Source organism: Schistocerca nitens, chromosome 5 (assembly GCF_023898315.1).
Source record: "Schistocerca nitens isolate TAMUIC-IGC-003100 chromosome 5, iqSchNite1.1, whole genome shotgun sequence".
Classification (NCBI taxonomy): Eukaryota; Metazoa; Arthropoda; class Insecta; order Orthoptera; family Acrididae; genus Schistocerca; species Schistocerca nitens.
In genome coordinates, this window is record NC_064618.1 from 190686192 (window position 1) to 190712967 (window position 26776).

General features: G+C 41.5%; 1 protein-coding gene across 1 annotated transcript in view; it reads left to right on the forward strand.

Moving 5' to 3' along the window:
- The window catches only part of LOC126259377 (glucose dehydrogenase [FAD, quinone]-like), a 71727-nt gene extending 51160 nt beyond the window's left edge, over positions 1-20567 (forward strand). The window contains exons 3-6 of the mRNA XM_049956127.1: positions 2360-2590; positions 2719-3795; positions 10888-11052; positions 20204-20567. Coding sequence (XP_049812084.1) covers positions 2360-2590; positions 2719-3795; positions 10888-11052; positions 20204-20464 — 1734 coding nt within the window. The 3' untranslated portion in view covers positions 20465-20567. The remainder of the gene's footprint in view (positions 1-2359; positions 2591-2718; positions 3796-10887; positions 11053-20203) is intronic.
- Positions 20568-26776: the final 6209 nt, after the last annotated feature.

The window sequence follows — 26776 nt, forward strand, 5'->3', positions numbered from 1 at the left end:
CATATACGGTTGCAAGTAAATATTCCGGTTTCAGTTGCAGAGAAACTGTAAACATATTATCATTCATATGAAGTTAAGAAATCCACATGATACAGAATTTGCACTGATCTACAAAAGACTACGTTGCTATGAAAGAAAGAGTTGCAGAAAAAGTAACTGGAAACTGATGGAGAAACGTTTCCTTTTGCATTCTTTCTAACACTCAGAGCCCGCTTTCCAACGATCAGCACGAGAAATATACTATCACCTGCTACAATCAACTGAAAGGAAAGTCTGTAGCAACCAGTGGTAAATTCAAAGTCGCATGTAACACACTGCCTCATGTAGAAACTCCCCTACCTGTTTCCCGTTAACGTTTTTGTACTTCTGTCGTTCGTCAACCAACTATAGTGATTTTCAGTTTCCTGATATTTCTTTGCTGTTAGCTTCCACTTTTTTCTGTGAAATTTCTATGACTGCCATTTTTAGACACGTCTATTCCTAACCACCTGAATAGCCTTTATGGTATTCATTATCGAGTACCCTCAGCCTCAGAAAACTTCAAACTCACCTCATCCTCTCTCAGAACTCAAGTATGCCGTTTCTTTGCACATTTTTCCTTCCTGATTACATTTAATCATTATTAAATTGTGATCTGAGTCCACAGCTGCTCGTGGGTAAGCCCTACGTTCCAATATTTTATTCCAGGATCCCAGGCCCGCATCTCGTGGTCGTGCGGTAGCGTTCTCGCTTCCCACGCCCGGGTTCCCGGGTTCGATTCCCGGCGGGGTCAGCAATTTTCTCTGCCTCGTGATGGCTGGGTGTTGTGTGCTGTCCTTAGGTTAGTTAGGTTTAAGTAGTTCTAAGTTCTAGGGGACTTATGACCACAGCAGTTGAGTCCCATAGTGCTCAGAGCCATTTGAACCATTTTTCCAGGATCCCAGCCCTACCGTGCTGTGATGCAACTGAGATTTTCCCGTATCTCCTGGCCTTTTCCTACTATACTTTCTCCTCTTCCGATTTTTGGACACTATTATGTCTATTCCTATGGAAATTATATTTCGAAATTCAGATTTACTCCTCTATAACACCTAACATCAAGCCCATATCCTCCCACAGCTCTACAAATCCCGTGTGATTATGAGATTACAATCGCCCTTAATATAATTACCCATTCTATTTTCTTATTTTATACTTCTTTTACGTCTTCGTCATCTTCTTGTGGCGTCGGCATTATACCTAAACTATTGTTGTAGGAGTTGGTTTGCCATCATTTATAATGACAACAATTGTATCTCCGATCTGTTCAGTGTTACTCAGTGAATACGATAGGTTCTTTCTCATGATGAATCCTACTCTCTTTATACAAAGTGCAGTCAAACAAGACAGATGGAGAAAAAGTATGCAAACTATTATTTCAAAAGTAATCACCGTAACTGTTCTGACATTTATTCGACTGTGAGGTAAGACGGTCAATGGCTTTATGGAGAAAAATTTGCTGTTGCCTATGGAATTGTAATTGTACCCACGCGTGCACCTCCTTGTCCGAAGTAAATCGACGGCGACGAAAGTCCTTCTACAGGGATCCAGAAATATAGAAATCTCATGACGAGGGACCGGGCCCGCGCACGTGTTTGCCAAAGTTGTTTCGACTATGCTGGAGAAGTTTCGCTGGGAAGCCCTAACACATCCTCCATGGAGTCACGATCTCTCCCTACGCTAATATACTGTTGGTGCCCTGGAGGAAGACATTCGTGGACATCGATTTGATTCGGACGAAGGGGTGCACGCCTCGTTACAATCATGATTCCGTAGGCAAATGCAAACATTTTTCCACGGCGACGACCATTTTGTCTCACAGTACGACACGTGTATTAATATTTATGGAGCTTACTTTTAAACTAATGAACATTTAACTACTCTTCTTTCCGTATGTATCGTTTCCATTTGACTGCCCCTTATATAGTTTTCTGCTGATGTTGTTCTACCGCGTATTCACCTTTCCGTTTCACTTCAGTAATCCCCATTTTATCTAATCTTTGCGTTTCTCTTTTCAGAATTACTGCTTTCCCAGCCACGTTCAAACTTCAGATAATCAACTTTCTGGTACTGCTTATTCAATAATTTTTTCGTGGTTAACTCCCGTTTGGCAATTGCATCCCTTGCCTTCTGCTTCCTTCAGCCGTTGATCGATGGCGATTAGTCTGCTTTTAAGGCAAAATTTTCCATCCAAAGTGCAAAAGAGTGCCCTGAAACTCTTTTCGCTGCTCCGTCCTCTCTGACAAAGTCATTAATTATCCTTTTCTGTATAGTATTCTACAAGTAGCACACATTCTGATCTCGTCATAATATCTTAAATTGCAAACACTTTCATTTACAGGTACCAGCGCTACAGAATAGAGCGGAGCGTACTTATGAAGACTGGCAGTTCGTCACAGAGGAGCAACAACAGGCCTGTTTCGGGTTTGAGCATCCTGGGAGGTGCCTCTGGCCTAGAGGGAAGATGGTGGGTGGTTCCAGCAACCTCTACGGCTTGGTCTACGTGCGAGGCAATAAATGTGACTACGATGGCTGGGCGCGACAGGGTCTCACCGACTGGAGCTACGACAACGTGAGTACCATAAGAAGACACTAACCAACTGGCTCCTCGAAATGCCACGTTTCCGACTATTCACATCACACATTGAGAAACGAGCATTCAAATTACGTTTCTTTTACAAAGCACGTTCTATTTTCCAGGTGCTGCCATACTTCAAGAAATCGGAGGACCTACGTTCGGATTTAATAGCATCAGAACCAGACGTCCACAAATACCACGGCTTTGGAGGCTACTACACTGTCAGCCAAATAAAGGCCAACTTGAGCGTCTATGAAACAATGAAGGAAGCTGTCAGAGAGACAGGCCACGAATTCGTTGTCGACCTTGTCGCGGACAAATTCCTCGTTTTCTCAGAGTCTTTGGGGGACATAAGAGATGGCGAAAGGTGCAGCAATGCGAAGGCTTTTCTGAGTCCGGCGGGGCGCAGGTCAAATCTACATCTGCTGAGGCACGCTTTCGTAACGAAAATTCTTATCGATCCGGATAGCAAAAGGGCGTATGGAGTTGAATTTATGCATGGCGGCGAGAAAATGACTGCTAACGTTACAAAGGAGGTCATCCTGTCTGCAGGGACTGTGCAGTCTCCACAGTTTCTGATGTTGTCTGGAGTGGGCCCTGAAGATGAACTAAAATCCTTGGGTATAACAACGATTGTAGCGAATGATAATGTCGGAGCTAATCTACAGGATCATTTCAAGTCACCAATTGTCACATTCTGCATAAATAACGAGAAGTACCGCAGAGATCAGTCGGAGTTAACCAGTGACGACAAAACTTACCAGTACCTTAAAGGAAGAACGGGTCCGCTTGCAACTCTGTCTTGTAACAATTTCTTAGGTTTCATCAGGACAAATTCTACGCCAGACGAGTACTGTCCAGAAGGATACCCAGACATCGAGATGCAACTGTCCTGTGTGAACAAAACGGACGACGGTGGACGTCAGGCCTTCCTGGATAAAGCAGGCTTCGGAGAAGACGCCAGGCGCGGATACAACGAGATATTCGACAGCTGTGACATGACTATGGTTCCGTACATGACGCTACTACACCCGCGAAGCGTCGGTAAAATCTCTCTGAACAGCTCTGATCCGCGTGACCCACCCAAAATCGACCCGCAATATTTGACCAGAGATGAAGACATTCAGGCGTTCCTGGGCGGTGACGAATACGCCATAAAGTTTGGCAACACTGAAGCTATGAAGAACATTGGAACCGAGGTAATATCACAAAATCTAAATATATAGGTCCATAATTATGGAAAAATAAACTGATTCCCTCAACAACGTGATCTCTATTCCTGTGACTGCCGTTCTAGCGATCTAGATTTACTGAGTACCAATGGTTCTTGTACTGAAAAGTTACTGTGAAGACTAGGCGCAATACACAGTCTCCACTTCCTCTGCTGATTTGCAATCGAAAACGTCCAAATACATTCAGGATAAATCATATGCTTCCAAACAGAGGGTGAAATCAGTGACTAATGTTTTTATTAGTACAAACGATAAGGTAACCGTCACTAGAATCTGTGTTGGCAAACGCTTGATAATATTTCTCCTGTTATTTGCTGATAAGTTAATGTAATTCTTCTTTAAAGATGGTCCACATTATAGATTATAGATTTGTTACGAAGCTATTTTAAGTCGCCCCAGATGTAGATCTACTGGTACGAGGACGGGTGACATAGGTCGTCATTCTACTGGACATATACCGAGCCCATGTACAGCAAACTGCTGGGACAACTATGGGCGCACTTCAATGCTGTAATGCTGAGTTGCCTCGTTTTGCTGTAAGAAAGAACGGAAATAGCAACGTTCGTCCAGGGGTGACACGAAGGTTTCATTTTTCAGAATGTCGAGATGGACCATCGCCTTGAGGCCCCTTCAATGAAAAAAGAACAAACAACATCACCCTAAATCCCGCACCACATCATGTCTTTCTAGGCAGACTGACATTTACAGTCTGACATCTAGTGTGGATTGTTACCCATCCAGTACCTGAAGTTTTCAGAATGAGATTTTCACTCTGCAGCGGAGTTTGCGCTGATATGAAACTTCCTGGCAGATAAAAACTGTGTTTCGGACTGAGACTCGAACTCGGGACCTTTGCCTTTCGCGGGCAAATGCTCTTCCAACTGAGCTACCCAAGCACGACTCACGCCCCGTCCTCACAGCTTTACTTATGTCAGTAACTCGTCTTCTACCTTCCACACTTAACAGAAGCTCTCCTGCGAAACTTGCAGAACTAGCACTCCTGAAAGAAAGGATATTGCGGAGACATGGCTTGGCCACAGCCTTGGGGATGTTTCCAGAATGAGATTTTCACTCTGCAGCGGAGTGTGCGCTGATATGAAACTTCCTGGCAGATTAAAACTGTGTGTCGGACCGAGACTCGAACTCGGGACCTTTGCCTTTCGCGGTCAAGGTCCCGAGTTCGAGTCTCGATCCGGCACACAGTTTTAATCTTCCAGGAAGTTTCACCTGAAGTTTTGTTTTTTCCCTTCGCCATTGACATATAAATTTGCCTCGTCTGGAAATAAAAGAACGGAATCAACCAAATGAGGAAGAATCTCGTGCCTATTCAGAAAACACTCAGGGAACTTTACCGGCGATCAGGATCGTCCACTGTCAGATGTTGCAGCATCTGTATCTCGTGTGGTTGACACATTTCAGCGCTAAACGCTCATGACCCTGCCTTGGCTGGTTCCCATTTGCGCCGAGATGCATCGGCTCCCCTGTGTCGGACTCCTGAGTTCTGCTAGCGCCTCTACTGACGTACATTGATCTGTTGTCGTCTTTGGTCGTCCACATCTGCTTGCAATGGCAACAGAACTTGTCCTTTTGAATTTATTGATATGTTTTGCCATGGTGTCATGAGTTATCTGCATATTGTGCCAGCCAACAGAATGTGTTACTCTGTTCTTCTTCCAATAATGGGATTTCTTTTTGGCTCCCGATATTGGAAACGATAAGGAAATTAGTCACCACTTTTAGCAGGTGTATGGTTACTTACAGTATGACTCGCACTGTGTAACAGAAAAGAAGATCATAAGTGGACTCAACCGTAAGATTTGGTGTAATACTTTGGTTAACTATGTCCAAGTAGACTGTCAGATTCCAAGCAACAACGAAAACAGACATCCCATAGATAGTCTTTATAATTCTTCTACAATATACTTCGTTGCCCAAGATGGAGACTGAAACTTTCTAAATTAAGGTCAAAGAACCAGCAGTTAATACTGTAGCACATTACAAGTAACTGCCAATCATGGATTCTTTAACAACTGAGTTCAAAGGAAAGTTAGACTTTCGCGAATCTTAATATCTACGACGACATGTCCCATAAACTCTGGGTTGTAATATGGTATAACTTTACCGGTAAATTCAGTGGTACATGTCGGTACTGCCTGTAAAATGTGTTGCGAACAGAATTATTGGTAAATAACTAATACATTGAAACTTCGTGCGAGATGCTGAAGTTTTTAAAATTATTTTTAGTGTCTGAGGCCCATGACCGGACTATTAGCGTGACTGCCTTTCTCGCCGTGGCATTAGGCTGGGGCGGGTGGCGAACATAGGTCACCGTCACTTTCTACCTAGAGGAAAGGACTCCGGCACTCGTCTCATAGCAGGGTGAGTAGATATGGGCCCTCCATGCAGGAAATGGAACGAAAAAAAAGTCCCCACTCATATCAAGGATTGAACCCGGCACCTCCAAAGCTGGACAGTATCGCTCTACCCACTACATAACGGCGACCTGAGCAGTTGCTATATAACCTTAGCTTATGTTTATACCTGCTGATTAGTTGACCAAGACAGCATCTTCGATTTTGAAATAAAACCGATAGTTGCACGAAATAGAGATGAACAACTATCTGTTGCTCTTCGGTATCGTTGGTCAGAGAATCTGCAACAGAGATAAGAGGCCGGCCTCGGTGGCCGAAAGGTTCTAAGCGCTTCAGTCCGGAACCACGCTCCTGCTGCGGTCTCAGATTCGAATCCTGCCTCGGGCGTGGATGTGTGTAATGTCCTTAGGTTAGATAGGTTTACTTAGTTCTAAGTCTAGGGGACTGATGACCTCAGATGTTAAATCCCATAGTGCTTAGAACCATTTGAACAGAGATAAGAGTATCTCAATCGTTTATTAATGTACAGGGTGTCCCGGAAATGTTGCGATAAACTTCGAGGGGCTTCACAGGATGCCTTGAGGAACATATCGAGGACAGCAACCGTGTACAGAAACATATTCGAACGATGCTAAAGAGCGTCGAAAGTAAAGACACCGGCGCAAGGTTGTTGATTATTCAGTAATTGCTACTGACTGCCATTGTGGTGAAGATAGATCTGTTGTTGTTGTTGTTGTGGTCTTCAGTCCTGAGACTGGTTTGATGCAGCTCTCCATGCTACTCTATCCTGTGCAAGCTTTCATCTCCCAGTACCTACTGCAACCTACATCCTTCTGAATCTGCTTAGTGTTTTCATCTGTTGGTCTCCCTCTACGATTTTTACCCTCCACGCTGCCGTCCAATGCTAAATTTGTGATCCCTTGATGCCTCAAAACATGTCCTACCAACCGCTCCCTTCTTCTAGTCAAGTTGTGCCACAAACTTCTCTTCTCCCCAATCCTATTCAATACCTCCTCATTAGTTACGTGATCTACCCACCTTATCTTCAGCATTCTCCTGTAGCACCACATTTCGAAAGCTTCTATTCTCTTCTTGTCCAAACTATTTATCGTCCATGTTTCACTTCCATACATGGCTACACTCCATACAAATACTTTCAGAAACGACTTCCTGACACTTAAATCTATACTCGATGTTAACAAATTTCTCTTCTTCAGAAATGATTTCCTTGCCATTGCCAGTCTACATTTTATATCCTCTCTACTTCGACCATCATCTGTTATTTTACTCCCTAAATAGCGAAACTCCTCTACTACTTTAAGTGTCTCATTTCCTAATCTAATCCCCTCAGCATCACCCGATTTAATTTGACTACATTCCATTATCTTCGTTTTGCTTTTGTTGATGTTCATCTTATATCCTCCTTTCAAGACACTGTCCATTCCGTTAAACTGTTCTTCCAAGTCCTTTGCTGTCTCTGACAGAATTACAATGTCATCTGCGAACCTCAAAGTTTTTACTTCTTCTCTATGAATTTTAACACCTACTCCAAATTTTTCTTTTGTTTCCTTTACTGCTTGCTCAATATACAGATTGAATAACATCGGGGAGAGGCTACAACCCTGTCTCACTCCTTTCCCAACCACTGCTTCCCTTTCGTGCCCCTCGGCTCTTAAAACTGCCATCTGGTTTCTGTACAAATTGTAAATAGCCTTTCGCTCCTTGTATTTTACCCCTGCCACCTTCAGAATTTGAAAGAGATAAGAGATAGATCTAGCTGCTGCGTTAGAAAGGCCTTGTCTCCTATGAATGCTATGCTCTGTTGTCTCAATGGATTGTGGTTTGGACACAGGTTTCCATCTGCAGTTTATTTTCCCGCTGGAGTCCTCTAAAATCTCCGTTGTTTTTCGGTGTACAAGAGAGAAACAAATTGCAGGTGGAAATCCACGTCTGAAACCGTCATCCACCAAGTCTAACAGTGGGTTGCATTCATAGGAGACGAGGCTTCTCTAAGCAGCAGCAGCTTTTGTGAAGTTTGGAAGGTAGGAGACGAGGTACTGGCGGAATTAAAGCTGTGAGGACGGGGCGTGAGTCGTGCTTGGGTATCTCACTTGCCCGTGAAAGGCAAAGGTCCCGAGTTCGAGTCTCGGTCGGGCATACATTCTTAATCTGCCACGAAGTTTCATATCAGCGCACACTCAGCTGCAGAGTGTAAATCTCATTCTAGTTCCATCCTCTCCAGTTCCAGAATACAAAGAACATTGCGACATTTTCGTCCCATGGTCCGTCAGCCTATGCAGATATGTTTGCTGCCACACTGGTTGCCCAGTTGTAGGCGCTGGCGCCTGTAATCTTAACGATCTGCATCGCCGTTAAATGACGTTTCTGGACACGGGATCCTACACTATGGTGTACCTCAAGACACCCTCTAGTTCCTCGAAGTTTGTGGCAACATTTCTGGCATAACCTGTATATTACTAAACGATTAATACGATCCATCTACCTCAGTTGCAGTTTCTTTGACCTACAGCTCCAAAGAGCAACAAATATCTGTTCATCAGTATTTCATGTAGCTGTTGGTTGAATTCAAAAATAGAAGTTGCTGTCGTGATCCTCTCAACAATCCCTCGAAGCTTGTTGTAACATTTCTGTGATACATCTGCACTTATATATATACTCCGCTAGCCACCAAGCGATGTGTAGCGGAGGGCACAATTCGCGCCAGAGTCATATATCCCCCACCCCTCCCCAACTCTATTCCACTCGCGGATCGCGCAAGGATAAAAAGACTGTCTGAACGCCTCTGTACGAGCTCTAATTTCCTTTATATTGGAATGGTGATCATTGACCGATTTGAAAGGTGGTGGTGATAATATATGCTCTACATCCTCAGTGAAGATCGGATTTCGGAATTTAGTGAGCAGCCCCTTCCGTTAAGCGCGCCCTGTAGATTACTCATCCTTAGCGATTCACGGTGCTGAGGGTAAGACACATAGCTCTGATTAAGAAGATCTGTGCTTCAAATGTCTGTCTGGCTACCGAGATTTTAGCGTCCAGAGGTTTCCCTACCCTGGGTTACGCAGATCTCCTGCCTCATACTTTCGCATCTCATATAACCAATAACTTGTTGTCAACAGAACGATATACGATAGTCTAGAGACATAAAAGTAAATAAATAATTTCGAAATTTCTTGTAATTTGTATATGAAAATTAGATAAAGTATGAGTGCACAGAACGTTTTTCAGGCAAACTAGGAAACCCGCTGTTTACTTCTGCGTCATTGTATTTCCGATAATCGCAAATTTTAAGTATAACGGGTGATTAAAATTTCTTTTCCACGACCATGCAGTCCATAATAAGTATTCCAGTCAAATAAAATAACCATGAAGCAATCATATCACCCGACCCCCCCTCCTCCATCAAGTTGAAGATACCTGTTCGTTCTGCGTGAAGAAGTCCGTAACTAACTGCTGCAAGTTCTTGTCCGAAAGGTATCGTCGACTCTTCCAGGTTTTTTTTTTTTTTATAAGAGCCCGAAGACGTCGAAATAGCTTGGCGAGTGATTAGGACTATAGAACGGCTGCTCTTGAGTTTGCGTAACTTTTGCACGGTGGGTGGCTGACACCGCTGTATCGTCAGCGATTTTAACTCCGGTTCCCATTTGGTTTCACCAGCTTTCGTCGCCTGCAAGAATACGCTATATATAAACGTGTTGCCTTCAAAACTGAAACGAGTCAGGCGCTTCAGCTATCCATTTACTCGTTTATGTTTTTGTTCGGCATTGAAAACGCAGGATACCTATTGGTTGCAGACGTTACGATATCCTAATTGCTGATGGATAATGTGCTGCACGCTACCGAAGCCAATGTCACTATCCTTGGCTAGTGGAGGAATGGTCATGTACCGACGTGCCCTAAGCGCATCATCAGCTGTCCATTTGTTTCCGGTAATGAATCCTGGCCTCCCAGACAGACGTAGTCTTGCTTCGAACCGGGACCAACACGAACTTGCCGCGCTGTTCCACAATGGTGTTTTTCGATAGACATGCTACCCCACTCACGTTCTTCATTCTCCGATACATGTCCACCGCTGTTTGTCTTTCGGTAGCCAACAAAAGAATAACACCACGTTGGTCCTGTTTGGTAGCATTTGGAAATAGCGTCGCCATAGTTCACGTTTCCACATTTGCCGTACGCACGTCGGAAAGACACAAATGCCAGAGTAATCCCTTGCCTTCATGTCTCTGCTTGTATGGCTACATCGAAGTCACGCTGGGTTGCATATACGAGGCAGCATGGCCTTCAGACGAAAACCTTTTGATCGTCCCTTGTACAAATTGCCTCTAATATCATATTGAATTACAGACGGAATACCGAAATCTATTGCCAGTTACCACCTGCGGAAGTTGTTGGTTGCACTTACACATATAGAAAATCAGATACAATTGGTTCCGAATTTTTAACATTGTTGACGATGATATTAGATTTGGGTGAAACCCAGGCTCCAATTCGACACAGCAGGAAATCGGTAGATGCTTTTACAAAGCAACAACGTTACCGAAACATTTCATAAATTTCGCAAAACTTATACTTGGATATCTGGACGACTATGTGATACGAATGGTTTATAGAAAGATAATCATCTTTTAAATGGTAGGAGTTATATTTACGCATTTATTTTTGACAGGTAAAAATTGTTACCCTGGAGGCATGCTCAGAGTACGAGAAGACAAGCAAAGAGTATTGGGAGTGTGGAGTAAGACAAGTGGGCTACACCATATACCACCCCGTGGGTACCTGCAAGATGGGAGTCTCTAACGAAAGTACGGCCGTTGTCGACCCAACGCTCAAGGTAAGCCACAAGATACACAGTGTACCTCTCAGATTCTTCGTCTGTTGAAATTCTCTGATTTAAACTATTTTTCCGTCGTCAGGCAGAAAAAGGTCAATAAATTAGTGACGGATCAATGGTGGATATTCATGTGTCGTTTCTATCATCATCGTTATCTCCAGACTTCGGCAATACCAAAGGTGTTTCTTACTTAAACAAATATGTACCGAATGAGGCTACTGGGGGATGAGGTACAGAACCATATTAATAATTTACGTTTGCTGCAAAGATGGGTTGTTGCTTAGCGCCTGCATAATTTCACTTCCTTGATTCAATACAGGACAAAGGGACAAATTATGAGGGGGGCGTAATATAAGAATTACGAGTTATTGCGTTTGCAGGAGGTAATGGATGTAAGGAGGAAAGCAAGATTGTAGAGACAGGCCTACAGGAGCTTCCTCCAGCTTAAGCGATGTACTGGTATCAAACACTGACACGGTGTTAAGAAAGTTATTCCTGGAAGTGCACGTCTGGGACTGGGCTTTGGAATGTGCTCCATGGAAAACACAGAATAAAGGATAGTGACATCATTTCACATGTAGAGGTATAGAAGAAAACAAATCACACTAGACACATCATGGAAGAAACAAAATGGTATGGTGAGAGATAGGTGAGAGAACAAAAGCAAAACCCCGTATGGAGCCTTAGGTAGGAAATGGGACAGGTTACAAACACACCTATCACGCCATATCGTGACAGATGTTCTTTGAAAGGGGAAAAAAATTAAACCTACGGTTGTAGAAAAATACTAGATAGTACAAAGATGACTGGAGACGTGGCAAATGTCACCTGTGCTTTTAATCCTAAAAATTTAGTATATGATGAGCTTAAGTACTGCACTGCTGATTTGCAGGAAGTGGAAAAGGAGACAAGTTCGGAGAAAATGGGCGCAACAACATTGATTATTCAAATATGTTCTTTTGGAGGTATTGTTTGGCTTATTTGCAATTTATTACAATATTGAATATACTAAAATGTTATCATTTTACTGATAAAAGTTAATACGTACTTGTTCTGCGACTGGTCGGTATGCGTTTACTCTCCTACCACTTAGAAACGAAGTCATTACACCAAAAGTTTATTACAACATTACGCTAAATGTTAACAAGATAGGTTATATTATAACGACCATTACTGAAGATACTCATCATTTTTTCCAACACTTTCAGCACTTTCCAACGAAATAATTAGGAGTTTTCGTGTTTGAATAAGGATAAGAACATCTAAATGGCTGATGACATATAGTACACATGTGTTCTTCGTATCAATAGTTACAGAATGTTGCAAAAGAAGACATAAGGTAAATGGAGCTCTATGTAACATTTAGGAGACATGTTTGCTTCAAATGCGAAATGAAATGCCGTGTGGCAAGGGTCTCCATGTGGATAGAGCTGACCGCCTGGTGCAAGTCTTCTGAGGTTACGCCTCTTCGGCGACTTGCGCGTCGATTAGGATGAAATGATGATGATGAAGGCGATACAAACACCCAGTCCGTAAGCGGAGAAAGTCTCCAACTCAACTCAGCTATATTGGCGGACATCTTGAAATACTGTGAAGAATTTTAGTCCATTAGGTTACTATTTTAGCACCAATCCGGCCACATTTGATGGTTTAGTGTTTATCACCGCTGCATCTAGATCGTAAGGCCCCTTCTTCGATTAACGGCCGAGTCGGAGACTGAATAAAAAGTGGTTTCCTATGACTATAATATCAATGAGCTGGAAACGCATACAAATACCTAAGTGCAACACTTTGTAGCGATACGGAATTGAATGATCACATTGGCTCAGTCGTGGTTAAAGTAAACAGTAGACTTCGGTATATTGGTAGAATACAGGGAAAAGACAACTCGTCTATAAAGGAATTTGTTTAGAAACCCCTTGAGCCCTATTCTAGAATATTGCTCTTGTGTGTGGAACAGTACCAAATAGGACTAACACATGATATTGAACGCATTCGCAGAAGGGCAACACGTGTAGTCACAAGCTTGTTTGACGCGTGAGAGGGTGTCACAGAAATGCTGAAGAAACTAAAGTGGCAGACTCTTAAAGATAGCTATGCTGACAAGGGAACCTCCCCATCGCACCCCCCTCTGATTTAGTTATAAGTTGGCACAGTGGATAGGCCTTGAAAAACTGAACACAGATCAATCGAGAAAACAGGAAGAAGTTGTGTGAAACTACGAAAAAATAAGCAAAATCTACAAACTGAGTAGTCCATGTGCAAGACAGGCAACATCAAGGATAATGTGAATTCAACAGTGCCGTGGTCTCGTGGTTAGCGTGAGCAGCTGCGGAACGAGAGGTCCGTGGTTCAGGTCTTCCCTCGAGTGAAAAGTTTACTTTTTTTATTTTCGCATAGTTATGATCTGTCCGTTCGTTCATGGACGTCTCTGTTCACTGAAATAAGTTTACTGTTCACTGTAATAAGTTTAGTGTCTGTGTTTTGGGACCGCACCGCAAAACCGTGCGATTAGTAGACGAAAGGACGTGCCTCTCCAATGGGAACCGAAAACATTTGATCGCAAGTTCATAGGTCAACCGATTCCTCCACAGGATAACACGTCTAATATATTTTATACGACACTGGTGGCGGCATGTGCGTCACATGACAGCAATATGTTGTCGACCCACCTAACTTGTACACTTGGCGAGTGGGTAAAAAGATTCTTCTACCTTGCCCGATTTAGGGTTTCTTGTGGATGTGATAATCACTCCCAAAAAGTGTTGAAAACATTAGAGTTTGTCACATAAACTTAAAATAAAAATTTAACTTTACACTCGAGGGAATACTTGAACCAAGGACCTCTCTTTCCGCCTCTGCTCACTCTAACCACGGGACCACGGCGCTCCTGAGCTCATATTGTCCATGATGTTGACTGTCTTGCACATGGACTACTCAGTTTGTATATTTTGCTTATTTTTTCATAGTTCCACACAACTTCTTCCTGTTTTCTCGACTGATCTGTGTTCAGTTTTCTAGGCTTATCCACTGTGCCAACATATAACTAAATCTGAGGTGGGTGCGATGGGGAGGTTCCCTTGTGAGATAGATTTTAAGAAACAGCTATATATGGCGACTGTGTGAGTATGCTACCACCCCTTACGTGTTGCTCACATAGGAATCGTGAAGACAAGATTAGGTTAATTAAAGCACACACAGGTGTATCTACATCTACATGATTACTCTACATTTCATAAATAAATGACTCGCAGACGGTTACTTTAACCTCTTTCAAGCTATTTTTCTACTTGTTCCAATCTCGAACCGCACACGGGAGAAACGAACACTTCAGCCAGTACGAATTCTGATTTCTCTTTTTTTTTATTATGATGATCATTCCTTCCTATAAAGATTAGCCTCAACAGAGTATTTTCGCATTTTTAGGAGAAAATTAGTGGCTGCACTTTCGTGAGATGACCCTGCCACAACGAAGAATGCGCCAATTCGTATATCATATCCGTTTCATGCACTCCCATATTTCGCGAAAATACAAAACGAGCTGCCCTTCTTTGCACTTCTTCGATGTCCTCTGTCAAACCTAGCTGATGCAGAACCCACACCGCACAGCTGCGCGATAGTAAATGGCAGACAATCGTTCTCTCCACTCTTCATACGTGAATAGAACGGGAAGGAACTCTTAAGAACACAGGGACGTTCTCTCCACCATGCAGTTTATTGTGGTTTGAAGAATAGAGATATACATTTAGTTGAGGATGTACACCTGCATCAGGCGGCGGAAAAAGTCCAGACTGAGGTCTACCGGCCACTACTGCACATATGATCATTTCATTTATCCTCGTTAGGCTATTTATCGAACACGGAACGTGTCGTCCAGATACGATGCACCTAACCTGCGACAGACACAAACAAACGAGGTTACATTTCCGCTTGAACATCTACATCACCATCCGCACTCGGTAATCCACTTTATGGTCTGTGGCGGAGTGTACACCGTACCACTACTAGTCATTTCCGTTCCTGTCCCACTCGAAAACAGAGCGATGGAGAAACGACAATGTACAGTGTGTTAACTGTAAGACAGCAGAGTTGTACGAGGGGAGTGCGGGGAGAGGAGGAAGCAAGCATTGGATGGCGGGGGGGTAGAGCCGTTGGGTTGGGGGGGGGTGGAGACAAGGCACGCCTACCAGTTGCAGTGCTGGCACCAAAAAATTGCGCGTCATGTATACAAGCAAAAATACGAAAGGCTTGGAAGTAAAACTCACTTTAAATGTTGTTCGCAATCGAAACTGAAATCGTCATGTACATTAAAATCTATGTATATAAACATGAATGTATGTATATTTGTCTACTATGCGCTCACAAACCATTCATCCGATTGCAATGAAAACTGTTTGAAGCTTCCAATGCTACGCATGCTTTGTCCTGTGTATGTAGCAGCTCTCACTGAAGATTTGTAAATGGGGTGAAGCAATTATTTCTGCTCCCCTTCCCTTTCGCAGCATTCAACCACACGCAATATAATTATGCGCTACGTAATACTGGTTTCCTTCTAACCGTAGGCCTACCGGTAGGGGTTGTTGGCGACTCCCGAGATGGGCCAGCAATTGCTTCGTCACTCATTTTGATAATGTTTAGCAGAACTGTACAATAAAAACACGCAGAACAGTTCAGTGCAAAACAATAACGAAGCAGACGACAATGGCTACCTTGTTCAACACAGTCAGCTACGTAATGTTGGCGGCAGTCGAAACTGCGTACCTACCGAAGCCTCCCGACGTTTACCGACTTCTACCGATTCAGGAATAGGGAGAGGTCTGCCATCTAAAAGTTTACACACTGTGTATGTCCCCGGCGAAGCCCCAATTTCTCGCATCTTGTCTTGGTAGTCAGTGAGCAAAATGTTCGTTGGCGGTTGTAGAATCGTTCTGCTGTAAGCTGGAAGTGCTTGTTCTGTATACTTTCACAACAGTGTTCCTCCTATGATTGATATTTGAGTTCACCTTTGTAGCACTCGCATTTTGATAGAACATAACAACAACAAATCTAGCAGCACACTTCTGATTTCCTTGAATGTTCCCTTTAAACTGACCAGTTGAGGATCCCAAACACTAGAGCTGTACTCAGGAACTGGTCGCCCAAGTGTTCTAAACAGTCTCTTTTATTGGCGAGCTACACTTTCCTAAAGCACATTGGAGCATTCGCCTTTCCTTTTACCGTCCTTACATGCTCCTTCCACTTGAAATCGTTCATATCGCTTTGCGACGTTATGTGCTGAAATTTTTCAGTGACTGTGTCAATCAAAACATCACTAATACTCTAATCGATATTTACAGGATTATTTTTCTTACACCTCTGCTGTGTGAACATTTAGAGTAACATAGCGCTCACGTACCAAATAGAAACGCTAAGTCAGCATGTCTTCTTCTACAGTCATTCAACAGCGATATTTTCCCGTATATTACAGCTACGAGTAGCAGATTGCTGCTGACCCTATCCGTCAGATTGTTTACATATAAAGAGAACAAGAACGGTAATATCACTCTTTCTTGAGACAATAATGGTGATATCTTTGTCTTTAACCAACATTCGTCGTCAAGGACAACACGCTAGATTCTGTTACTTATGAGGTCTGCTAGCCACTCTCATGTCTGGGAACCTATAACGTATTCTCAGACCTTCGTTAACAGTCTGAAGCGGGACAACGTATCTAAAGCTTCCCGAAAATCTAGGACTTCATCCATGGTCCGGTAAATATCAAGTGAGGAACAGGCAGCTGCTTTCCGCGTGAGCGATGTTTCAAAAACAGTTCTGATTTGTGGATATAAACTTTTCTATCTCGAGGAAATCTATCACACTCGAACTTAGAATATGTTCCAGAATTCTGCAGCATACTGATGTTGAGGATACGGGTCTGTAATTTTACGGGCCCGTTCTTTTATGCGCCTTATATACTGTGTGTCACTTCCGCGTTTTTCCAGTCGCTTGGGACTTGGAACTTGGCGAGCGATTCGCTGTAAATGCAAGCTAAGTAAGTAGCCAATACCATAAAGTCCATTCTGCAAAACCAAACTGAGATGTTGTCCGAACCTGGCGACTTACTTGTTTACAACTCTTTCAGTTGTTGCTCAAATCAGATTGAAGTGTCTTTCGGTTGGCTGAAAGAGCTACGCTAACTATGTTTTGGTTTACTTTGAATAGGTTTATGTAATCCTATAAAACAAATGTAACCTAAGGCCACATAGACAATATTCAGAAATTCCTCTATACATCAAGAGTTGCCATTCATAAATAATTTCAGTTCTTTCATTGTTAATGAGCAGCTTTAATTTGTTAGCTGTGTGGCCAAATTTTGTTGGGATGGCATAGTTTCTTCCCCCTTTTATTCTCAAAACAAACTTTAAGTTGTTGTTAGGGGAGATCACATTCGTAATAATTCTTAGTCTCTTACTTTTCTTAAATGCTTAGCCACGAGAATCTTCTTAAGAGAATAACTGTATTATGTTGCTGTTATTAGTATGCCTAATTTAACAGTTGTTACCCGTATATTCACGGATGCACGTGATCGTAATGACAGGTTTCCATGCAGTGAAAAATATCCTGCATAAACGTGTATTTGCCAGTAAAGTAATTTCATACGTAAAAAAAGTAACAGCGGTATGGTAATTGTGCTACAAATCCGACACTAGAATCGCTATAGTCAGTAAACGTAAGGGCTTGTGAAATCAGGCATTTGGTAGTATTTGTAATATTTCACTTCCAAGTCAAGTTATGATACATATTCTTTTCCAGAGATTTTATTACGGGTAATATGATTACTTTCTCCCTGGTACAATAGATTTTCTTCTTTTTGAGCTTCTACATTCTGCCGTGTATAAATCGTAATTAAATATGTATTATTCGTGCTTTAAGTCTGCTGAAAATTATACAGTATTTTGTTTTCAAAATATTTCGTTTATTTTACCTTCAGATATCACGTCTATCATACTTTATTATCGAGTTAGGTCATGGGGGAAGATAATATCTTGCTTGAAAGTGTATAAAAGAAAAAATGAACAATATTTTCTCCACCAATTACAACGTCGTTCGTTAATACCTCCTGATGTATTGTTTCTTATCAAGTATTTCCGTAATCTTTAAGTTTTCTTAAATGCATGCTGTCTAACACATTAGACCTGTTACAATAAGAAATTATCGATAGATAAAATCATAACTGTGTTTCACACATCATCCAACATCACTCATTATCAGATAGAGTGCGACATAAGAGGTAAGATATACGATATCCCATTGCACAACTTTTTTTTACTTTATTTTATTTGAGTTATTAGTTGTCTGTCTGGTTTGATTTCACTTATCCCTGCTTTCTTAAAGATGTCTTATCATCCTGTCCTTTCTTATTGTCCGTGTTTTCCATACGTACCTTTCCTCGCTGATTCTCTGGAGAATCTCCTCATACCTTCTCTTATCAGCTCACCAAATTTTCAACATTCTTCTGTAGCACCACATCTGAAAACCTCGATCCTCCTCTTTTACAGTTTTCCCGCAATCCATGCTTCACTACCTTAAAATGCTGTGCTTCAAAAGTACATTCTCAGAAATTTTATCCTCTGATTGAGGCCTATGTTTGATATTGGTAGACTTCTCTTGGCCAGGAATACCTTTATGCCATTGCTAGACTGCTTTTTATGTCCTCCCTGCTACGTTCGTCATGGGTTATTTTGCTTCCCTGGTAGCAGATTTCCTTAACCTAATCTACTTCGTGATCACCGATGTTGATGTTAATTTTCTGCTGCCATTACTTTCGTCTCCAAATCCACATTCTGTACTCAATAAACTGTTCATTCCATTGAACAAATCCTGTGCTACTTCACTTTCACTGAGGATAGCAACGTCATCAGCGATTCTTATCACTGATATCATTTCACCCTGGATGTTCGGCTCATTCTAAAAACTTTTCCGCGATTTAGTCTCGAGAAATATATCTGAACACTACACAAGTAAGGTAGGTAGAGTGTCAAGATTTAATAGGAGAAAGTGTTGTGTGTAGAAGACAGCGTACGAGGAACCCACGTTGGTTTTTGGTCGATACTTCAGCTGGGTGACTGAATTTAGAATCTCATGAAGGAATGCACAACTAGAAACCGTCATGACGAGTTCACGCCATACTGTACAGTTTTTGGAGTTGTCAGACACGAGGGTTTTTTTTGTGCAGTATTTGTGGATATTTCGCTTTCTACACTTTTATCTACTGTATTACTGAAGTATGTTCTTAATTATACAGATACAGAATTTTATGGTTGGAAAAATCTTATCAATAACCAGAACTATTTAAATAACACGATAATTAAGCCCTACTTGGTCGGTCGTGCACCATCTTGCACCTTAAAACAAAAGAAGTTCTTTTATCAAGGCACAGGTAACAGTTGCAAAGGAGCTGAGTTTGTTTAATGTCTTTAAAAGTTTACATGTTTCGAAATTGGAATTTGGTGTTACTCTGCAACAGGTTCTGTTTCAAAATGCATTCAACGTGAAACTTGGTTTTGTTTAATAGTTCTTCTAAATTTATTGTTTCTTCCTGATCGTTTTCGCATATTGCAACAATATTGTTATAAGCGATTAAATACGGCGCTGACAATATTTTCGCAATAGGTACGCTTTTAAATTTCAGTTGAATGTTTGTTAATAGGTGTATGACCATATTCTCCCTCGGAACATGCTTTCAAATTTGAAAAGAAAAAAATATATGAATTTTCATGAATAACTTTTATAAATTTAGAAATAGACTGTAGCACATAGAAAAATAGAATAACAAAATAGATTAAACTAATATTACAGGAATGGGTAGTAGCGAAAGTCTGGACAGTGTACCAAGACAACACTCTGTTCCGCATATGCGCCAGAATGTTACAGAAACTGAACAGCGAAGGAATCTGTTTCCAGTGAGACTTAAAGTTTTAATTGTACACAATCATTTACTTTTTGCTTAAATGTTTACAACTTTGCTCTTCCTCAACACCTTATTGATTGAGAAATTGCATTGGCCTAGGATTGAATCACTGTTCTAATGAATCGTGGATACCTTGTAAATGTGAGGAGCTTTAAACCACTGGAGTTTAGGTTTCTGAAGCGGGCCTGTCCTGTCACGCAGGTCCTGGGCGTGGAAGGCCTTCGTGTTGTGGACGCGTCGGTGATTCCCAGCACCATAAGCGGCAACATCCACGCCGCTGTCACGATGGTCGCCGAGAAGGCTGCCGACTACGTGAAGAGCGACTGGAACGGCCAGCAGAGCTCGAGCACCGCTAGCCCGCCGCGGAGTCGGCAGGGAAGAATTCAGCAGAATCGCCAGCGGAAACGACTGGGGAAACAACAGGGAAAGAGGCAGGGAAAGCACCGGGGGAATCGAATTTGACTTCTTCCATCAACAGAGACGTTGGGGCGTTGCTCAGCATCGGTCTGACATAACTTAGCTATTACTGTAATGGGAACAGCGAAAATAAAAACTTTTCAACATACGGATTACTGAACACTTTCTGTTTACTGATTTGTTCAGGCTGGACAGGAGAAAGGTAAAATTATTTATTGCCCTTAACTGTATTTCAAAATTGCAAGGTGTGTTCGTTTCCAGAAAACCTTTCGGAAAAGTCTGTGGAGTTCATTTCGTTCTTTGCGTGTAAGACGTAACGTAAATGTCCTCGGTACTGTCAACAATCATGGTTGCAAGGCTACACCTGTAGTATTTGTCGTATGTGCGTAAATACCGTTCCCACGCACACTCCCTGCTGCTTAATGGGATGTGTTTGTTCATCTTTCTAACATCGTGTGTATATGAGTGTCTGTGTGTGTGTGTGTGTGCATCCTACACTATTTCTCCTTGGAAAAAACTCACTCTCTCTCTCTTTCACACATACACACACACACACACACACACACACACACACACACACACACGAACACACACAACGTCCTTATTTATTTTTGCCATAAATTACTCTCTCGGTTAATATTGGTACGTGGAACTTGGTGGAATTAAGGAAAACGTGGAAGGGAGTATCCACGGATATAACTTTCTTTTCACACAACCTGTTTATTTAACAATTTATATACTGTGTTTTACAGATAATCGAAGAATTTAACCATCAAATTTTCTCTAACCAAATGAACAAATTTGCAAAATTCTTTTGACCTTAAACCTTAAATTGAGTAAGTGTTTCATCTTTGTAAAACAAATCTGAAGTGCTGTTTTGAAAAACAGCAAACAATATGACAATGAAACTTCCTGGCAGATTAAAACTGTGTGCCCGACCGAGACTCGAACTCGGGACCTTTGCCTTTCGCGGGCAAGTAATCTACCATCTGAGCTACCGAAGCACGACTCACGCCCGGTACCCACAGATTTACCTGTGCCAGTATCTCGTCTCCTACCTTCCAAACTTTACAGAAGCTCTCCTCCGAACCTTGCAGAACTAGCACTCCTGAAAGAAAGGATATAGCGGAGACATGGATTGGCCACAGCCTGGGGGATGATTCCAGAATGAGATTTTCACTCTGCAGCGGAGTGTGCGCTGATATCAAACTTCCTGGCAGATTAAAACTGTGTGCCCGACGGAGACTCGAACTCGGGACCTTTGCCTTTCGCGAGCTAGTGCTCTACGATCTGAGCTACCGAAGCACGACTCACGCCCGGTAAATCCCCCTGGCTGTGGCTAAGCCATGTCTCCGCTATATCCTTTCTTTCAGGAGTGCTAGTTCTGCAAGGTCCGCAGGAGAGCTTCTATAAAGTTTGGAAGGTAGGAGACGAGATACTGGCAGAAGTAAATCTGTGGGTACCGGGCGTGAGTCGTGCTTCGGTAGCTCAGATGGTAGAGCACTTGCCCGCGAAAGGCAAAGGTCCCGAGTTCGAGTTTCGGTCGGGCATACAGTTTTAATCTGCCAGGAAGTTTCATATCAGCGCACACTCCGCTGCAGAGTGAAAATCTCATTCTGGAAATATGACAATGGTTACAAGATGACCGGAATACAGCCTGCCCGTTATCGAATGGAATGGCGCTGTTTTCTACGGCGCTGGACACAGTCTGTGTTATTAAGTGCCCTTCTGCAACACGTGGAAACTATAAAAGCACCATTGATGACAAACGTGATTCAGTTACTCAAAACTGATAACTTTACTTTTAATTTAAAAGGTGTATGTCGAATGGTTCGGGGTTAACATGCGCACCTGTGCTTAAGGGTTAAACAGATAAGCAAACAAAATGACAATGATCATCTTGTGGTGCAGTTTTTGGTATGTCCGTGCTTGCACCGAAATTAGGCCTAGGAATTCCACCTTATGCAATACACAATTTTTCTGTTTTGCTTTACCCCAACAAAGAAAACCATACTCAACATGAAATTCAACGGACTATGTTTGGATTGTAAAATAGTACCCAACTATATAACCATAACTGTAAACAACATGTCATCAGCAGCACAGCAGACCAAACGAAAGGCTGAAATCACGCGGGTAAAGCAAGAAATGCGGTCTTTGTATTCCAAAAAGCAGGCTCTGAATATTGAACTATACAGATTGCGTACAGAACTAGCAAATCACAAAGTATCCACCATTTTTTCATGAGTTAATGTACAAGGTTAAAACATACAGAAATACCATAATAGGCAGAACACAGACAATCCAACAAAAGAAAATCACCAAAATGATAAACCACACAATCAGCTACAGATCCCACCACGAATGCAACAAACACACCTTTCACAAAGAGGTGATAAATCTAACCGACAAAATTATCAGAACAAGAAAGCAGCCTATTTGAAGAGGGTCCCAAACATAATATAAACGCAGTGGTGTCACACAGAACAGTAGAAAATGTCACAACAGAAACTGAACACATCATTAAGAAACAAGAAAAACTAAACCCACATGAATTCAATGCAAATCTAACAAGATAACTAGTTGCTGAGTAAATAAGAAACATAATCAAAGAGAGCAAAATCACCATAAAAGAAAACAGAAGGACTGCTGAAGAAAAAACCTACAGAAAACTACAGAATAAATTAACGCAACCAATGACATCATCACAAAATCCGACTAGGGTAATTCAACAGTAGTCACAAACAAACAGGAATACATTTACAAAACATTAGAAATCAACCAAAGCAACAACGTCATAGAAGTAATAAGTGATCTAACAAACCAATACCAAAGTAAGTTACAGAAAACCCTGAAAAACATAGAAACAATTTTCACAGAAACGCAGATTAAAAGAATGATACAGAAAAATCCCAAGGCCTCCAACCTAAAATTATTGCCTGAAGTTCACAAACCCAGAATACCTCTGACGAGCATTTGCAAGTGTAACGTGTTCCCGACGCTGGGGTAGAGTTTGAGAAGTTGAGTATTTGTTGGGGTCGTCCCACCAGAGTTTTCGTTTGCCTATCAGCTGGAACGTGGTAATTGCTTCTTGGCCGGGCCGTTTTCATTCACACTTCGATTGGGTGATTTAGGGTCGATGTCGCGGCTCTCTGTGGCTCGGAGTCTGTGTAGGCACCGCCCTTGCTACATCTTCTGGTTTTCAGTAACTCGGGGAGGTGGCGGCTTGTAATGGAAGTTTTGGGGCTGATCTGCTATGGCCCTGCAGACCACCAGTAACTATTCCGCCTATCGTGATTTGGGCCCCTTTACACGTGTCACTCCCTCGCCGAGCTAAGGATTTTTTGTTTCCTTGGGTACTGCCTTTAATGTGAAGGTTTGTGTGCTGGCTTATTCACATTTATCTTGTACCAAATATAAGTTATGCAACTGGCGAGAGAAAACTATCTTTGCTTAGTACAAGCTAGCTACTCGAAGTTTTTTTTCGAATTGTTCCCTTATTGATACTACAAGTTTAAAATATTCTTATTGTCAACGTCAAACCTTGCAATATCCTTTACATAGAGCTACTTTTAAAAGAGTTTTTTAACTGTTGTCTTATATATATCAAGTTAAAATCTCATTAGTGGCAAGTTATTAATGTCACACCTGGTAATCTCCTTTTCATAATGAAAATTGTCAAGATATTTGAAATTGTTTTGAAATAATTTTTTAAAGGAATGCCAGACTTAAAAATTTATTACTGAGAAAAGCTTTTAAAATAAAAGATAACCTTATCAATGTGTGTTTTTTCACCAGCACCTCCTGGCCCCTACTTCCATGAAAACGTTTTTGGAGTAACATGTGTACTTAAGTTGTTGTTTGCGAATAGCCCTAATTAACGGTTCAACCAACATACTACTTAGCAAAATACAACGCACTCTGCTACAGACAATGTACAAATACACTGAAAACAGAATTCTAGTGAAATCAAGTGACTTAACAGAAAAAAAGGAATGAAAAAATACCAGACACAGCAATATTGATTCCATTTGACATAATTTCCATGTACATACACATCCCAAAAGAAGAAAACATCAACACCATAGAAAGAAACCTCCAGCTACAAGGAAACATACCCACAACAAACTTACAAGAAATATCAACCATACTCAGGCTCATCACATTCAACAACAGATTTTACTCTCAACAAGATGGACTACCCATTGGATCCCCAATCAGTAGCCTCCTAGCTGACATTTTCCTCAATCAGGTAGAAAAAAAAATATTGGACAAAATAGTAATACCAAAGCAGTACAAAGGAATATTATGGTACAGATATGTAGATACCATAGTTTGCTTAATAGATGAACCACAGACTCGCATAAAGGAACTTCATGACAACATAAATTCCATTCACCCACAAATACAGTTCATCATTGAAACACAAACAGACGAAAAACTTAATTTCTTAGATCTAACCATACACAAGAGAAACAACAAACATGAATTCACAATATACAGAAAAAACAATCACAGACTGAACAAAATACCCATGAACAAACATGATTACACAAAAGAACTAAACACAATAAAACAAATTGCACCGGACACTGGATATTATGCAAAGGGAGTAGACAAAATTAACTATAAAATATAAAAACAAACAGCATATAACCATGAAACACACACTAAAACAACACAACACACAACAAATCAGCAGACAGTAAGCAACAAATGGCATATAATGACTTACAACATCAAAGTCACACACAGGGTGGGTAATATACTAAAGAAACAAGGGTTCAACATAGCATACAGAACCAACACACAATACAAAGCAGTCTGGGAAGAAATATCACCAACACTGACAAATACAGCCAGCCTGGTGTATACCAACTTACTTGCGACTGCTGTCAGTCTATATATGCGGGACAAACATGCAGGAATTTCAGAACCAGGTATACAGAACAACTCAGAGCACTGAAAAGCAATAGCTCACACTCAACACTTGCAGACCACATGATAGCACAAAATCACCACAAAACTAACATTGAAACTGACTTACACATCCTTAAAACTAATAGAAGATTACACCAAAAATTAACTATAGAAGAAGACTGTGACATCCAAAAATTAATTGCCCAAGGAAAGACTCAATGAATGCACATCACTGTGCAATAAAACCTCCTTCACCAAAATAGAAGACCTATACAAATATCACCCAAACCAAAACCACTCATGGAAAAAAAGAAAAAAAATTCTTCCTCCCTCCCTCTCCCACCCCCCCCCCCTCTCTCTCTCTCTCTGCCACCGTCCGGAACACACACACACACACAAACAGAACGCCACAGACGCCAAATACACATCAAACCCGCGCGCCTCGCCCAGCCAAACACGCAACGAAACTAATGAATACTGCGCAGCCACAACAACACGTAATGGCGGCGAAAACTCTTCGTATGTTTCGAAAAATTCGAGAAATAGCAGTGTCGGGCGAACATAGGTAACAATATCAGCCTGTTCACTTCATCATCAACATATGATAAAGCACCACGATATCAGAACCGTAAGGTACACACTAACAACGTGATATATACTCCGTTTGTAAATGCATAATAAACAGAAAAATAAATATTACGCTTTGATATTTGCAGATGAGAAGTTGTAGATTGAGCAGCAGAACAGCTACCAAAATAAAGGTCCAATAGCATCGTTAAGGTATGTAAACTAATGCATACATCCACTGTTTTGGCTAATTAAGCTATAAATAGAACTTTGTCATAATATTATAAACGACACACAGTGGATCAGGGCGTTTATACATATCTCAGCTGCGAACTACGAATAAATGACGTAGAATATTTTACAACAATGATTCATTCAAAATTCTAAATATTACGCACCAAAAGTTTCGCTAAATGTTTATATGTAAAAACAATTTTATAGTCAGAAAATAAAAAATAACACACTGAAGACAGCAAGAAAAGTGCTGAAATATCTTTATGTGAAACAACAGAAAAAAGGTGAATTGCACAAGGCGGAATTCCTCGTCCTATTAACATGACTATGATAAGGCGTACTTCAAAGCAACCCATCTCTTAATTCGAATCGGCAACCAAGATGCGACTGGATCCCAACCGGTCCAGTGTGACAATTTTGACTTCAACCCTGGTGGAAGTTGGCTGTCAATATTTTCAAAGTTAAACTCTTTGTAAGTTATTAAGACCTGCTCTGAAGGAACGTCTTAAAATATTACTTGTGAACATTTATTACAAGAGAACTCACTCAACACGAGATCCAGCTAAAATAAAACATTAATGACCCGGTCTTTCAAACACAGAAGCGAACAGCTTAGTACAGCAGGTTGTTCAGATT